Source organism: Antedon bifida, chromosome 5, assembly GCF_963402885.1.
Source record: "Antedon bifida chromosome 5, ecAntBifi1.1, whole genome shotgun sequence".
NCBI classification, from domain to species: Eukaryota; Metazoa; Echinodermata; class Crinoidea; order Comatulida; family Antedonidae; genus Antedon; species Antedon bifida.
This window is the reverse complement of record NC_136230.1, coordinates 24,967,679-24,984,219: the sequence shown is the minus strand read 5'-3', so window position 1 is coordinate 24,984,219 and position 16,541 is coordinate 24,967,679. Positions and strand designations below refer to the sequence as shown.

Genomic DNA, 16,541 nt, shown 5'->3' with positions numbered 1-16,541 from the left:
AAAAACATCTGAGTGAGGGAGTAACAGGGACGGTTGTATACACAACAGTGTTTGCATTGCCTATCTTGGGATTAAACATAATTTAAATATAGTGTAGATGTAATTAATTAAAACACTAGTATACTTTTTTTACAATCCTTTTATTATGCACAAAAACAATATTTCAGCTACAAATGTATTTAGCAGTAAGTAAACTAGAGTAACAGTAGACTCAACCCTCCCAATCACCCTTTGGCACTCCCAGCCAGACTTTGTAGTCTGTTTTTCTGAAAACAATTTACATAGTAGAAGAGAATGAGCCCATTTTTGGGGAGAGTTGATAGTATAACAAATTTGTATTGTTTGTTTATTCTCTTTAATAAGATAAGTTTGTCCATCTGAAATGCCAGGAACGTATACTCAGATGAGAGTGAGTCGCCATACTATATTTAGTTCTGAAGTTGGTAACTCCATTGTGTAGAAACTCAGTTGTATTCACAGGATAACGTTTGAAGTAGTATTAGTAAGTAAAATAAATATTAGCGCCCATACCTGAAAGAAAAGGTAAAATTTATGCAAAAAAATGTGATGTGCCCATATATGGACATATCACCACAATATTTGGGCACATTACAAACAAGTTGATTTAAATATACAATAGAATCAACCTTTCCTGTGATACTAAACAAGGGGTAATATATGTATTAACATTATGGCCAACATCTACTCAAATATTATTAGTTTCTTTATTAAGTTAAAAGAACACTTCATATAAATTTAGTGATTTTTTAACTAGACCAACTGCTTTAAAATTGCTCTCCAACTGTTATGTGTTGAATTAGGGGATATGAATGGGGGAAAGACATTTATTATCTAACTACTACTGTTATGTTATTTTTGATAAATAATATTGTTACACACTTTTGAAATTCCCACTCTCTGTTATCCAGTGGACACACTTGTCTTGTTTTTAACCATCGAGAAATACAATGAAAATGAAAAGCATGCTGTGAAAAGAAAAAGAATTATACAATGAATTTATAGCAACATTTTGAGAGGATGTGAAGAGGAACTTCTGATTCTAAAGCTCTGTCTACACTATCAAACTAGTTTGACAAAAAAATGTGATGTGCCCATATGGACATGATGATGTCACATCACTTCCATATTTGAGCGTATTACTACCATATTTGAGCGTATTACTACCATATTTGGGCGCATCACACTTTTTTTTGTCAAACTAGTTTGATAATGTAGACAGAGCTTTACGCACAAACACATCTTTAAAATATGTTAACAACATTTTCACCAACTAAATTATAAAGACAGGAAAGTGAAAGTTCATTATTCTCTAAATAGTAGGCTGTTTTTACTTACATTACATACGCCCCAAGCTACTGTACATTCATCTGACGTAGCAGATGCCTGATTGGCTTGGCATTCAATACCTTTATTGAAAAAAAACAAATATTTTTGGTAAATAAATAAATATAAATATTTTATTAAAGTATTTTAATAAAACTATTACAATTTGTATAGATTCATGTAAAATGATTAAACTATTGGAAAAGAAGCACAGCAATCAGCAAAACACTTCTATTTGGACACTATTATTTATTAAGGGACAACTTTCTGAGAAACAAATGTTTTAAAACTATTATGGCCAACCCCTATTATTAAGGGGACATGTTTAATGGGTCCCAAATACTGTTAGTGTTATACATTGACCATTGTTTGTTGTATGTGTTTTTAATAATGAATAAATGTACAAATAAATACACAAATACTTACATAAATCCATGATGTGATTCCTACATATAGCGCAGTTGTCAACAACTATATCCCAGGCCCATAATGCCACAGCATTCCACTGTAATTACATAATTAATAAATATTATATTTTAATCTTTAACGACTGTCTGTATATTTTTATTTCATCATAAATTAATTGTTCATTGAATGTTGGTCAAATGGTTAAAATGAAACATGTATTTCATGATATTTAATATTATAATAATGAATGTGTACCTATGCCTGCCTGCTAAACGTTATAATACAGAGATAATACATCACATCTATTTACAGACATGATTAGGCTAGGATGTCATCACACACTGCTTATTATTCCATACCACTCCCGTAGGTATCGCGCTGACCGGTCGGACCAGTTCCCGTAAACTAACAAGGCCTAACATAGTTCTGCCGGCAAACCCTTTTCGTATCATTAAATAATTTAAAAAACATGTTACCATACAATCGCTAAATACACATTTTCAATATATAACTACGACAAACCTTTTTAACTTCAAATCTCTTCTTTGTATCGCCTTTTGAAGTTGAACTTGAAGGAGGATCGACTTCCATCGCTGTTGCCATTTTTCTAAAATTAAGTTGTAGCAGCACGCCACCATCGCTTTCTTCGAAAGCCGTTAATGGCGCTCATCAATTTTCAAGATGGCAGCCTCCATGAGTACCAAAAAGTGCAACAAAAACACTGACGAAAATGTGCAAGAAACACTAACGCATGGATATAGAACATTTTATGAACTACCAAATAATACAATTGAACAAAGAGTTACTAATAAGCTTAATAGTAGTAAGAAATCCGATTCAAAATTGCTGCTAAAATACATTGACGAAAATGTATTGGGCAACAACACGTCGTTTTCTGGACCATTTGGGCAACGTACAGGTAAAGTCGGTTCGCCCCATATCGCCATACTGTAGTGTTATCGCCCTCTCGTTTGGTCACTTCGCCACGGCCGAATCTTTGAAAAAAACTAAGATACTTTTTGGAATATTGATTGATATAGTGAACACTATAAAGTATATAATGGGATTCCTTGTATTATCATGTAGGCCTAATTAATAATACTGCAGTGTAATGTGATCCTTAGTTAGGCCCTATTTTATTATGAGAAATAAAAAAAACAATTTTACATATGCACACGTCACACATAATTTAGCCAATAACTATTTTTCATTTTATTGAAAGTGACCGATCGCTTTGCCTCCTTTTTTTAGTTACATATTGTGATTACACAGCTTCTGGACGGTAAGTAACCTAGGTTAATTCACAAAATCATCACACACAACTTAAGAAATCTGCTCACACACAGCTTGAAAAATCATCTCAGACTCATGCTACTTAAACTATTAGTATCAGTTCATCACACGTCTTAAAAAACAGCTCACACAACTTTTTTAAAAATCAGTTCACATAACTTAAATAAAAATCAGTTCACATAACTTAAATAAAAATCAGTTCACATAACTTAAATAAAAATCAGCTCACACAACTTGAAAATCACCTTGCACAACTTTATTAAAAATCAGTTCATACAATTTATTAAAAAAAAAACAACTCACACAACTTAAAAAATCAACTCGCACAACTTAAACAAGCATTTTGCACTGCTAATAACTTACTCTTTTTTCTTCTAAAGTTCTTTGAAATTCATTGAAGATTACATAAGTGAACAGGTATTGCCAGTGTATGGAAACACTCACACAACAACATCAGTAACATCCTTACAGACAACTCTGTTTCGTCATGAGGCAAGGTAACTATTGTTGCTGAATTTAATTAATAAAAAGATTTTTTTTAAACATCATGTTTAGTATCTAACTGTAATGCACTTGTTAATTGAATTACCCACTATACGACCCCCGGGAGAGTACGTCATGGATGCGTCATTTACAAATAATTATTGAACAGTGATATGTCAAAAAACCTAGATTGGTATGTCACATCAATGAACAATGGTGTGTCATTGTCCGTCACTTTACCACCCACCAACATGATCACAATGCGTCGAAATGGGTTTGTCATGGTCAGCTAAAGGTAAGTTTTTTGACGCAGGTAATGCATCATGGTAATCATAGTGTTTGACGCACATTAGATGGGGATCGTATAGTGGTGCATAATTCCAACAAAAATGCAAAACTATGTTATTTATTTTGTTATGCTAATTTCACTTTTCAAAAGAAAATTAACTAAATATTCTTTTTTTGCAGAGATATTGTTCGTAATGCTGTGAAAGCTAGTGAACATGATGCTGTTATATTTGTTGGCACTGGTTGCACAGGAGCAGTTCATAAATTGATCAATGCCCTCAACCTCACTACACCTCCAGTAATTTTCTTATTCTTTTATTTTATGCATTATTTTTAAATTCGCATTTTTCAATTAATTATAGCTTCATGATGGAAAATCCTTCTTTCTGTCCAGCTGACTGTTTGCTAGCTAGTATAATATTATTAGTTCAGTAGACCATGATTGTTTCTTGGCAAAATAAAATTTTGCAAAGTATAATACTTGCTTTGTTTGCACGATAGTGTCCACAATTTTAAGTTATCATCTTGCATATTTCTGTGTAAATGGGTGTACACTTACAGAACATGTCTATTGAATTTCAAGAAAATCGTTTCATTGATAACTTCACAAATAAACAAAAAAATCTGTATTCTTTTAACACTGGCCGAAATAACGTGCCCTCCGTTGGTATCAGTATTCTGCCAAGTATTTTCGGTCAGTCTCTGAGCGCTTAATTTAATTTTATTATATTGTTACTTTTTTGTAAAACTAATTATTTCTACAGGTTGTATTTGTTGGACCATTTGAGCATCATTCAACTTTTTTGCCATGGCGAGAAATTGGAGCCAAGGTACTTGTCATTTCTTTTAATACAAATATTCATACAAAATGAAAAATAAACGAATATGGAATTCATCTAAATACATTTTTAACAAAACAATATACTAAATATTGAAAATTAGTCAGTCACATCATTTATTACTTGTTTATTTATTGAATTTATTATTCACTTTAAAAAAATGTAATCTAAATGTTAATAAAAAAAAAATTAGCAAAGACTTCGAAGCTGTACAATACATTAAAATGATAGACACAAATACTATAATATTATTCTTTTATTTCTCTATGTGTCAGATTGTTCGTATATCACAAGATTTGCAAGCAGGGGTCAACATGACTCACTTGGAAGAGGAATTAAAGGTAAGTTAAAGAAATCAACAAGAGTAGCCCTAACAAATTAATAAAGTGGCCTTAATTTCTCTCTTTTTTTTTATCTTAACTTTTATACCTCCCAAGTCTCCAAATAAATACTTTCATGATTTTGAGTGATCTTCTATCTGGTGAAATTTTTCTGATATTTTTAGTCATAAAATGACTGGCATATCAGTAAGGTTTATTGCAAATAGCTTGATTTCGCAAGGGACGTCATTGCACAATGCATGATTTTGAAGTAATAGTGCCCCCGTATAATAAAAAATTTATATACTGGTGATTGCGCTATTACTCCCAATTCCTTCCCATCATGCATCGCTCACCTTATTTGCGATAAACTTTATTGAGATTTTTTAAAATAGCCTTTTTCCAAGTTTAGATCTATTTTCTTAATTTAACAAAAAAATAAAATACAGACACTGTTACCCACATCCTTGTTGTTTTTTCAGTAATTGCCTTCAATTTTCATTTCAACTTTTAAAATTGATTTATGTTTAGAAATGGAAGAAGTCTGGGAAGCAACTGATTGGCTGTTTTTCAGCTGCTTCTAACATTACTGGAATTCTATTGGATACAGATTCAATCACCACATGTCTTCACCGTTATGATGCTCTGGCTTTCTGGGACTATGCTACTGCTGGTATATAGTACACTTTAGTTTCATGTATAGATATAGTACAGTGGCAGATCCAGGGTTTTGAAACACAAGACTAAAAAGTCTAAAAACTAATGTTTCCCTTTTACATGGACAGGAGCCTACATCATTTACTTTACAATTAATTTTATGGGAAATTTAAAGCATTTCAATATGTATACTTGTTGACACACCTCCCACAATGCAATAGTCAACTGTCAAATTTGATCTGTGTTGATCTTTATCTGTATTTACCATTCACACCTAGGCTAAGGGAAACACTCCTATCTAATTGAATACAATTTAAGTGAAATACTTAATATTTAAGGGAAATATCTCACTTAAATTTAGTTTGATTGCTGAATACAGCCACAGGGCTACATATAAATTTGAATGTTTGTTTTGCAAAAAACAGAATTTCAAAACATTTGTTCCTAAACCTCTCTCTACAGTATCAAACTTTAAGTGACAATAAAATGTGATGTGCTCATATATGGACATGATGATGTCATATCATTACCATATTTAAGCATATCACTACCATATTTAGGCACACAAACTAGTTTGATAGTGTAGACAGAGCTTAAAAATGATCTCTTTGATATATTTTTTCTTGTTTAGGTCCATATGTTAAGATTGATATGAATCCAGTTACCAGGTGAGAAATTTTCAGATATATTCTTGAAAAATAATGTGTTAAGCCCTGTCTACACTATTAAACTACACTTTGCAAAAAAAGTGTGATGTGCCCAAATATGGTAGTGATATACTGTACCCAAATATGGTAGTGATATACTGTGCCCAAATATGGTAGTGATATGACATTATCATGTCCATATATGGGCACATCACATTTTTTGTCACATAAAGTTTGATAGTGTAGACAGAGCTTAAGAGGGTTCAGCTACATTCAGTCTAAGCAAACCCGATTGTTAATATTTTAATTGTAGTTCATTTGTACCCTTTCAGTACCAGTGGTCTGGCTCATAAAGATGCAATATTTCTTTCACCCCACAAGTTCGTTGGTGGAGTGGAAACCCCAGGTGTGTTAATTGCAAAGAAGAAACTCTTCAGGAATCCTGTACCTACTGACGGAGGAGGTGGTGGTTCTGTGTTCTTTGTAAGCTTTGAAATAAAAATACAACCCAAAGCTCTGTCTACACTATCAAACTACAGTAGTTTGACAACAAAAAAAGTGTGATGTGCCCAAATATGGTAGTGATATGCCCAAATATGGTAGTGATATGACATCATATCCATTATGGCACATCACATTTTTTTCTCACATAAAATTTGATAGTGTAGACAGAGCTTTAGTAAGACAGATTCATAAAAGAATAAACCAATGTGAACTGACATCTCATTATAACGAAAACGGATATGTCACACATTTGTGAAACTTTTGAGCTGATCCCCATTTCATATTCATAAAGCGTATTCGTGTTGACGAATATCACCAGTCATATTCGTAACTACAAAATGAGTTTAGTTTTTGATCTATTTTTTTTTTTGCGAAACTTATTTTTACTGGCTTACGAAAAGGAATATGTGTGTGTGATGTATCCGTTTTCGTTATTGTATTCGTAGCGTTGCGAAACCTCTCTATTAAGGGAACACTTGAAGTGAACAAAATGAAATATATCTTACAACTATATGACCAACACCTATTCACACCCCTATTAAGGGGATATTTTGTTAGGTCTTGAAGCTGTCCCTTTAAAAGAGTTCTACTGTAATTATATTTCATTTATCAGTCTTTCAAAATTACATTTTAACAATTTTGAAAATTCCTTTTTAAGGTTACAAGAGAAAGTCATCGGTACCTGCAACAAATTGAAATGCGAGAGGAAGGTGGTACGCCCTCTATAGTAGGAGCTATTCGAGCTGGTATGGTTTTCCAGCTGAAGGAGGTGAGAAATGTTTGTACATGTTTCTACAATAGGAACTTTTTGATTTGAGTGAACAGGCACGAAGTTCACGTCCACATGGATCGTAGTCAACTGGTACTCGTCCACAGATGTATATGAATTTTTCAATGGTGGATATTCAAGTTGACATGTCATTGAATGTATGACGTAATGACATACAGTATGTTCTATTGTTTTAATGAGTCTTTTCCATTTTAATTATTTAAATTTTTTTTTAATTCAATTTTTTACTATTGTATACATTCAGGCTGTGGGAGCAGATCTGATAATGCAAAAGGAGCATGAATTGTGCAAGTAAGGCATTCATTCATCACTACTGTATTGGATTCCATTCAGATAATACTTTCTGCAGAAGAGAAAAACACAATATATATATATATATACAACTTTTTCCGTGTCCAATGCACGAGATATTAAATTAAATTTGTATATAGCACCCTCAATGTTATTTTTACTCAAAATAATGGCAAAATAATGACAAATTGGGTTGGCTTTCCTGTACTACATCAACCATAAAATACAAATAAACATAGGCCTATGCTAATTATGCTCACATTAATTAAATAATGTGCAGTCCTAGGCTATTTTCCTTCAAAATAGGCAAGTTTATTTAAAAATAATGTTTTTCTGAATATTTTTGAAACATGGAGTGTGACAGACCCATTAATTGAAAGATTTCCCCTAGTCTGCCAATGATGAATACACTGCATAGAATAACCATCTTTTAAAAGATAGTTTGTTTTATATTAAAGGAAAGCATTAGATTCCTGGAAGATGTGTAAAAACCTAGTTCTGCTTGGAAACACATCAGTTAAGAGGCTTCCAATCTTCAGCTTCCTAATAAGGCATCCAGTCACCAAACAGTTCTTGCATCATAATTTCATTTGTGCAGTTTTGAATGACGTGTTTGGTATTCAATCTAGAGGGGGTTGCGCTTGTGCTGGACCGTATGCTCAGGTATGTACCATATGCTCAGGTATGTACCATAAGCTCAGGTATTTACTATACGCTCAGGTACCATACACTCAGGTATGTACCATAAGCTCAGGTATGTACCATACACTCAGGTATGTACCATACACTCAGGTATGTACCATACGCTCGGGTATGTACCATACGCTCAGGTATGTACCATACGCTCAGGTATGTACCATATGCTCAGGTATGTACCATATGCTCAGGTATGTACCATACACTCAAGTATGCACAGCACCACATGCCTAAATAAGCAATCCTATATATCCACCAGTGGTGTACCGTGGGGAGGGGAATCGATGGTTGAGACTACCCCCTTATGATATTGAATACCCCTGATAATGTACATTGGTTGGTTGAAATTTAATCCAAATATATAACTACTGTGCTTTAATTTTTGTTGATTTTTAGGACTTGCTTGGCATTGATGAAAATTTAGCAAAAGAGATTGAATCCCTCCTTTTAGAAGACAGGTATAAATTGCAAGTTTCCATTTTACTAACACTATTTTGTACTAACAAAATATTTTATATTATGTATGCTAAAAGATACTACTGCTGTGCATCTAATAAAAGAGAGACCCACATGTCTTTCAAACAATGTAGAAGGCTAACCATGTAAATGGTTTAGTTTTAGTTTTTTATTATTGTTTTGCAGTCGACTGGACAGAACACATCTGAGAAGGTACCAAGAATATTCAGAAAAAGAAATATTAAGGTACTAACATTTTCATTATAATAAAAGTGATTTAAAAGAATGTCTGTTTGTAAATGAATATTGAGAATATTGCATACTATAATGCTGTTGTTATTATCTACATCTAGGCCAGGTTTTGCACGTATCAATCTACCATATTTTATGAGTGATGAGGCGGTAGAGTTTGTTATTTCTGCTGTTTCTATGGTAGCAATTGAGGGGTGGAAATTGTTGCCACAGGTAAATATAAGATATTAATTTATAAGATTAATTGATTAATGTGTTCATTGTCGTAACTATTCATCAGGCCGAGGAAAAATGTCATATGTCAAAGCCCCGGTATACTTATTCCTGGCAGTAAACATGTTCATAATATATCATCAATTTTAAACATTAATGTATTTTTTACTGTGCAATTATATATACTGTATCTGTATTTGCACACTGTAAATTGTGAGCATTAAATTTCCCAAAATTCTGTTGCTACATAAACATTTTTCATTTCAGTACATGTTTAACCCAGAAACTGGAGAGTGGAAGCAGCGTTATTATCAAGTATTTAGAGATCGTCGCTGGCTTGGTTCTATTTCTTACACAACTGGAAAATTAGCTTACCCTAAACCTCCAATCCCTAAAAACAAAGGAAGGTCCCCAGAAAACTATCAGGTAGCAACAACAAATATTTTGATTTACGTTTGGACGTAAAACATTTTATGGTTTGTTTGTCCTTTGTAAATCTTGTTTATTTATTTTGTTTCTTGTTTTTGGCAGGACTGTTTGGATTTATCCTCAGAGATATTCAATTCTAAAATGAATGTAAGTTATAACTACAGTAGAATATTTTTAGTCGAGAGGGTGAAAGGTTAATGCAAGGGCGCTGCAAACCATAGCCATAAAATCAGCACAGGGTCAAGGTTCTCCTCGACTTTATTTCTGATAGAAAAAAGTCTTTCAAAAATGACTGGCTGAACATCTGGCTTATGTGGACTTAGAAGAGAAGTGCTTCTTCTGAAAGATTAGGGTTTAACACCGGTGCTACAGTATTCCATGGCAGTCGATGTTGTTGTGAACAGACTAATGAGTGCCATATGTGTGTCATCTTAATTCAGCCACATTTAGAATATATTTATAAACTTTTTTCCCTCAAACTACCTTCCCAAGTCCTGATTTTTCTTTTTAAAAACTTTTTTAAAGGTTGATCTACCAGATCAGTCTCTGCTTTTTGACGAAAAGTCAGAATCGTTACGATGGTTCATGCTGCCTAGTGAAGCTGTTCAGATTCAGAATGACCCAAATCATTCCGTCATAAAAACAATGCCATTCAATCCACCACATAATCCTGATGCTACAACATTACGTCAACAAAAAGAAGGAATTACAAAGGTGGAAAGAGAATCAGGAGTAGAATTATGCCATTTAGGACCTGATGATTCTAAGGAAGATGTCCAGAAGACACCACTAGAGGTTGACCAAAAAACTCCTTCTTTAGAAGAAAAATCAGATTATTTGTCTGATCAACATATTAGTTCATCAACAAAAGACTTTGTTTTAGCTGCAGGAATATCTGAATGTAAAGAAAAAAATAGAGAAATGCCATTAGAAACAAAAGAAGATATTACTTCAGTGCAACATAGTTATGGTTTGGTCAAAGACAATGATGTGCAGATGAGGACATCACATTCAGCTGACGAGAGGTTAAAGAGTGATGATACTCATTCTGCTATAAATGGTGAGATGGAAAAAGAAAAGGTATCACAGAGGTGCACATCATCTGATCATGTTCCTCTCACAATTGGAAAATGTTTATTATGTCAGCCACAAAGTAACCTAAATATAGACAATAGTCATTTTAAAAATCCAGAAAATGGTCACTGTGATTTACCAATTGGAGGAAACTCAGAAGTTTATAATTGTTCCTGTGATAAAATTGAATCTTCGCGAAAGAATAACCAACTGGAATCAGTAGAAGATACAACTGATACCAAGGCCATTAAAGATACACCAGTAACTAGCTGTCCACTTATTAAACGAAAGCCTCCAAAACCTCAACATAAGTTTCACAAACAGAACAACAAAAAGAAGAAAGAGGTGGATGGAACGCCAAGGTTTTACTCACCACCCAAGAGCATATTTAAACCAACCACAGAGGTAATTATGTCCATTTTATATAGTGCTTTAATGCTCAATGCTTCTAAGTGCTTCACATTATTACCCCGGCCATTGGATCAAACACGTATGGTCAGCTGCCATAATCATGCTAGTAATCAGCACAATTGACCCTACCAGATACCCATTTAAACCTGGGTGGAGAGAGGCAAACGTAAGTGTCTTGCCTAAGGATACAAGCAATGTGACAAAATCATTGTTCCTTTACGAAAGGCTGCTATGGTAAAAGCAGAAAGGTAAAACTTATTGATCAGGTTTAACCAAGTCTGACCAAGATTACTAAAGCTCTGTCTACACTATCATACTAGTTTAGTAAGTGTCATATGCCCAAATATGGTAGTGATATGATGTCACCATTTATATATATGGACATATCATAGTTGTTTTTCAAACTAGATTGATAGTGTAGACATAGGTTAAGGTTGTGTAAAGGCAAGTCAATTACTTGAAAAATTCGTCCATATGACAATCATTTTAATTGATTCTTGTATCTTTTCTAAATCTTTCTAGGCTCTAGAGGAATATGACATGATACACGATGGTGACAAAGTACTTGTATGCTTATCTGGTGGGAAGGACAGTTTGTCTCTGCTGCATGCGCTAAAACAATATCAATATTATGCGAAAAAAAAAGTAAGTATAATCATCAGATAGCAATTTGTAACACTTTAGGTTTGTTGATGGAAAACATACGGCAGGCTTATGTTGACCTGGCACTGAAAGCAACTCATTTCGGATAAAAGGAACTATTTACTTAAAAGGACCCATGTCGACCTTTGACTAAACTAATTTTCTTTAAATTGTTGCTTGAAAAAATTAGCGTTATCTGTATGTTTATCTTTAAACAATGTATTTAAATCACGAAATCAGTATTTATATTCTTACATTTAGTTAAAAATAAGATCTTTTCAAATTTTTTAATTTTAGAATATAACATTTGAACTTGGTGCAGTCACAGTTGATCCACAAACATCGACCTATGACCCAAGTCCATTGAAAGGTTACCTAGCAGAACTGAGGGTGCCATATTTTTATGAAGAACAATGTAAGTATGGAACTTTTAACTTTTTATTATTTATTATTATTTAAATTAATTTGATCTAAATTTAAATGGCTTATTAGGCCTAAACAAAAATAAACATGTTTGAATTGAAATATGATTTATTTTTTATGTTAAACGACATATATCATTTATAGTATTGCTAAACAATTACTACTGGGCCAAAATATATAATAAGAAAATATAGAAAAATATGTATTTTCCATTCTCAATTACTCCCCTTAAAGTGTCAAAAAAATTTCGTGTTTTATACAGGTATAATGGAACAAGCAGCCTCTCTTCCTGAATGCACATCAATATGTAGTTTTTGTTCACGAATGAAACGTGGTAGAATTTACGCGGCCGCAAGACGTGAGAGCTACAATGTACTTGCAATGGGTCAACATCTAGATGATTTAGCTGAGAGGTATGATCTAATGAAACATTGTTTCACCTTTTTTTAATCTTTTAAATCTTTTAATCTTTTAAATTTGTTTATTTATGTACCAATTCCTTATACTAATTTTAAGAGTATTAAGAGACTTTTTGATAAGCTTGTACAAATGTTTTACGTGGTGCAATATTTTTTGTATTCTCTTTGAGTTATAGTAATTGTTTTGCTTTAGTTGCTCCTGTGCTTTGTTTCTGTTCTGTTCTGTATCTGTTTATTGGCCGAATAATTTTTCAGATATAGCCCATTAATCGGTTACACGTCCAATTTAAAATAATCTTGTCTTAAGTACATTTTTTTTTAATAATTATTCTAAAGTATAGTGTGTTTTTGTTTCAGCTTTTTTATGTCTGTTTTTCACAATGGCCTTATGAGGACGATGAAAGCCAACTATATTGTAAAGTAAGTTTTATTTACAACAGAGTTCAAAAGCGAGAAAACTTTAAAGGCCAATTTACACAGACAAGCGGTAACAATAAGTGGAAAACCGCTTAACTTGTCCCATGTAGAATCTGTATCCTGAGCGGAAACTACCTGTCCGCTCCGCATTGTGTGTCATAAGGAATAACATAGTTTCTAGATTTTTATTGCTTTTACCGTTCTTCTGTGTAAATTGGCCTTAATGTGTGTTGTAATCCGGTGTGTAAGTCACAGGAAATAGACTTTTAAATCAACTAATTGAAGAGAGAGTACAAAATTGTTATTGTAGTTATAAACAAATAATACATATATATATATTTTTTTATTGTTTTTTAGAGAAGGTGATTTAAGAGTCATCAGACCATTTGTATATGTCAGAGAAAAAGATCTCAGAGACTTTGCTGAAGAGGTATTGTGTTTTTAGAATAGTTGTTTTCAGACATTAAAGAAAAATGTTATAATTTATTTAGCCAGGGTTGAGCCTCTGTGCACCAAATTGTAATAAATATATTATTTTGTCACAATATATTTTATAGATACAGTAGAACCCTTTTTTGGATGCCTCTATTCAGAGGACAAGACGGGCAATCTATCTTTAACACTACTTTCAACCTCTATTTAGAAGACATCTTTTTGAGTCCCGAAGGAGTTCTACTGTATAACTGAATTACAATAATATTAAAATCAAAACTGCATTTTATGAAACAGTTTATTTGTTTACGTAGATGCGTTTGCCAGTCATCGCTGAGAATTGCCCAGCTTGCTTCGAGGCTCCAAAGGTATGTAATCATCTGTTTCTTTCTCTTGTGTATTTGTGACTGGTGGGGAATAGATAATACAGTTGTTTGTGGAAAGACACTACACTATCAATCTAGTTTGCCAAAGAATGTGTGATGTTCCCAAATATGGTAGTGATATGACGTCATCGTGTCCATATATGAGCACTTTTTTTTATCACATAAAGTTTGATAGTGCAGATAGAGCTTTGAGGAAAGCTTCTAGAATCTTTCCAGTTCACTAGCAGGAAGATCTCACTACCGGAAACCATTCATAAAGGGTGTAATGTCCCAATTGACCGCATAATACAGATTTAAATTACTACTTCTGAAAAAAGAGGGAAATATTTCTAGAAATTAGTTTCTGTGGAATATTTTTGGAGGACCTGTTTTTCCCCCTTTCCTATATAGACCTTGTTCTCAATTATTATGGACTTCTTATGGCCTAGGTTTGTGGAGTCAGACTTTTTGGATATTTATTAGTTCTACTGTATGTTCAGTTTAAGAAAAGGAAAATTTTCTGAAAACAATGGTTGTTTCCATGGCCTGGAATGCTGGTAATTTTAGAGAATTTTCAAAGATTATAAATCATTTCATTGTTTGAATTTTTCAGGAAAGACATCGAACAAAGCAACTATTAGCAACACAAGAGCTTCTGTTTCCACGACTGTATCAGAGTCTAGCAACAGCAATGAAGCCACTAATGTCTAAAAGAAAAACAGGATTGGAGTCTAATAGAAGATTAGTTGAAGAAGAGGATGATGACCTATGACCCATTTAATGTATCCTTATGATTTGCTGAAAAGATGAAATGGATGGAATTTGAATTGAATTGACATTTATTAGCTATCATTATGTATGTTACAATGTTATCAATAAAGGTTAAAGGTTAATTTCCACAGACGAACGGTAATGCTCGGCGATTTGTGTAAATGGTCATAAGAAATGGTCTATATTTTTGTATTCCGTTTACCATTATCGTTCGTCTGTGTAAATTGGCCTTAATGATCTTGCACTGAGATCATTTTTGTTTTATTGCAAGACCAAAATATACATATACAAACAAACATTTAAAAAATAAATACTTCGCCAGGTAATACAATTCAATTGGTATATATACGTATATTATAATTTACTACATATTTATAAGTCTAGTTGATGTAATTTGACGTAACAAAAGATATATAAAATAAATAATAAACAAAACGTTACACATTTAATATTCAACCGCGCTCTCCCAGATTCAATTTGGTGAAAAGTTCTTAAATCCGAGTAAATTATTAATTATGCCCACATTTCAACTTTACACTAGAATATTTTTGTATAATAAAAAGAAATAGCTTAAATATTTATTTCTGGTAAAGTACTACTACTTTCAAACCAACGTCCTGATGTTCTAAGAGTTTTTTTTTTAAATTCACATTTAATCAGCAATATAAATATTTACATTGTTACAGGGATCTTACGGAGACAACTAAGTGTCTGTAGTCGTAAGACCATTTGGAAAACAAATTACAATCACAAAGAAAAAACATTTTCTCTTTTTCAACTTTATAACATGCGTCGTTTTTTAGTCGCGTGCAAATGCGACTCTACAGCCCACTATGTCTGTCGGTTGGTCGATTGGTCGGTCGGTCGGTAAATACTAACTCAAATTTGAACACGCGACTGCAGTCATGTATATGGATTCATTCCGTATTGTTCGTTGAGAAGTCTCGTTTTAAAATTCACGCAATCGATTTATCATAGTCAATGTATTGTTTTTTAAAGTTTGCATTTTTCCGTTCGACCTATCCTATCGTTTTCCGATAAGTGAAAATCCTGATACTGTAGTTTATGATGACCGTGACATTTCAGAGGTATTATTTTATTTAGGTCGAGTGTCCAGTAGTGCGAGTGTCCACCAAGCGGTAAGACAGGGTGCCGTGTATCATAGCAATAGTATTAGGAATATTCTCTCCTCGGTCAAAGTTCATAGACTTTAAACTGGAGGTCCGGATGCGATTTGTTCGTACATAAGTTGAAGTTGGAGACCCCTTATGTGAAAGATAGCCGAACTACTTCCTAAATATAACTAAACCTAAACCTCTAAATAATCTCTATTTCACTATAAAGTAAAATGAAGTTGCTCATGGGATTCGAACCCCATACATCGACACGTAACGTCCATAGTCTAATCCACTCGACTACACAGACGGCTCGACAGAAAGCGTTTGCATTAGCGAATTGTAGTTAGCTCAATTCTTACGACACATCTTATGAGTATGATTAATAAATATTCATGTTTACTTATGTACGAAAAGAAATATCGCGTCCGGGGTACACATCAATATCGATTACATAAAATAACCTAGTACGGAAGAGTAGATGGTTACTCTGGTGCACAGATTCACAACGGCTATATCAAAAGAAGTGGAGAACTCGTATCCATTAAGAGCCAACGATGAT

The 16,541-nt window shown here is 33.2% G+C and overlaps 2 protein-coding genes across 2 annotated transcripts; one reads left to right on the top strand and one right to left on the bottom strand.

Moving 5' to 3' along the window:
* Nucleotides 1-121: 121 nt before the first annotated feature.
* Nucleotides 122-2,427, bottom strand: LOC144843762 (E3 ubiquitin-protein ligase RBX1). The gene is made up of 5 exons (XM_078700698.1): nt 2,275-2,427; nt 1,771-1,849; nt 1,357-1,427; nt 901-986; nt 122-531 (listed from the first exon to the last, which is right to left on the bottom strand). Exons 1-5 carry the CDS (start codon nt 2,353-2,355, stop codon nt 519-521), a joined length of 330 nt encoding a protein of 109 aa, XP_078556824.1. The 5' UTR covers nt 2,356-2,427; the 3' UTR covers nt 122-518.
* A 13-nt stretch (nt 2,428-2,440) lies between these two features.
* LOC144843761 (uncharacterized) lies at nt 2,441-15,112 on the top strand. The gene is made up of 25 exons (XM_078700697.1): nt 2,441-2,671; nt 3,004-3,034; nt 3,426-3,542; nt 3,997-4,114; nt 4,581-4,646; nt 4,931-4,996; nt 5,507-5,648; nt 6,264-6,300; nt 6,612-6,762; nt 7,442-7,552; nt 7,818-7,864; nt 8,323-8,527; nt 8,957-9,018; nt 9,203-9,262; nt 9,370-9,481; nt 9,749-9,907; nt 10,013-10,057; nt 10,436-11,389; nt 11,918-12,040; nt 12,335-12,452; nt 12,723-12,873; nt 13,237-13,299; nt 13,654-13,726; nt 14,043-14,096; nt 14,707-15,112. The coding sequence occupies exons 1-25, from the start codon at nt 2,446-2,448 to the stop codon at nt 14,863-14,865; spliced, it is 3,450 nt and encodes a 1,149-aa protein (XP_078556823.1). The 5' UTR covers nt 2,441-2,445; the 3' UTR covers nt 14,866-15,112.
* Nucleotides 15,113-16,541: the final 1,429 nt, after the last annotated feature.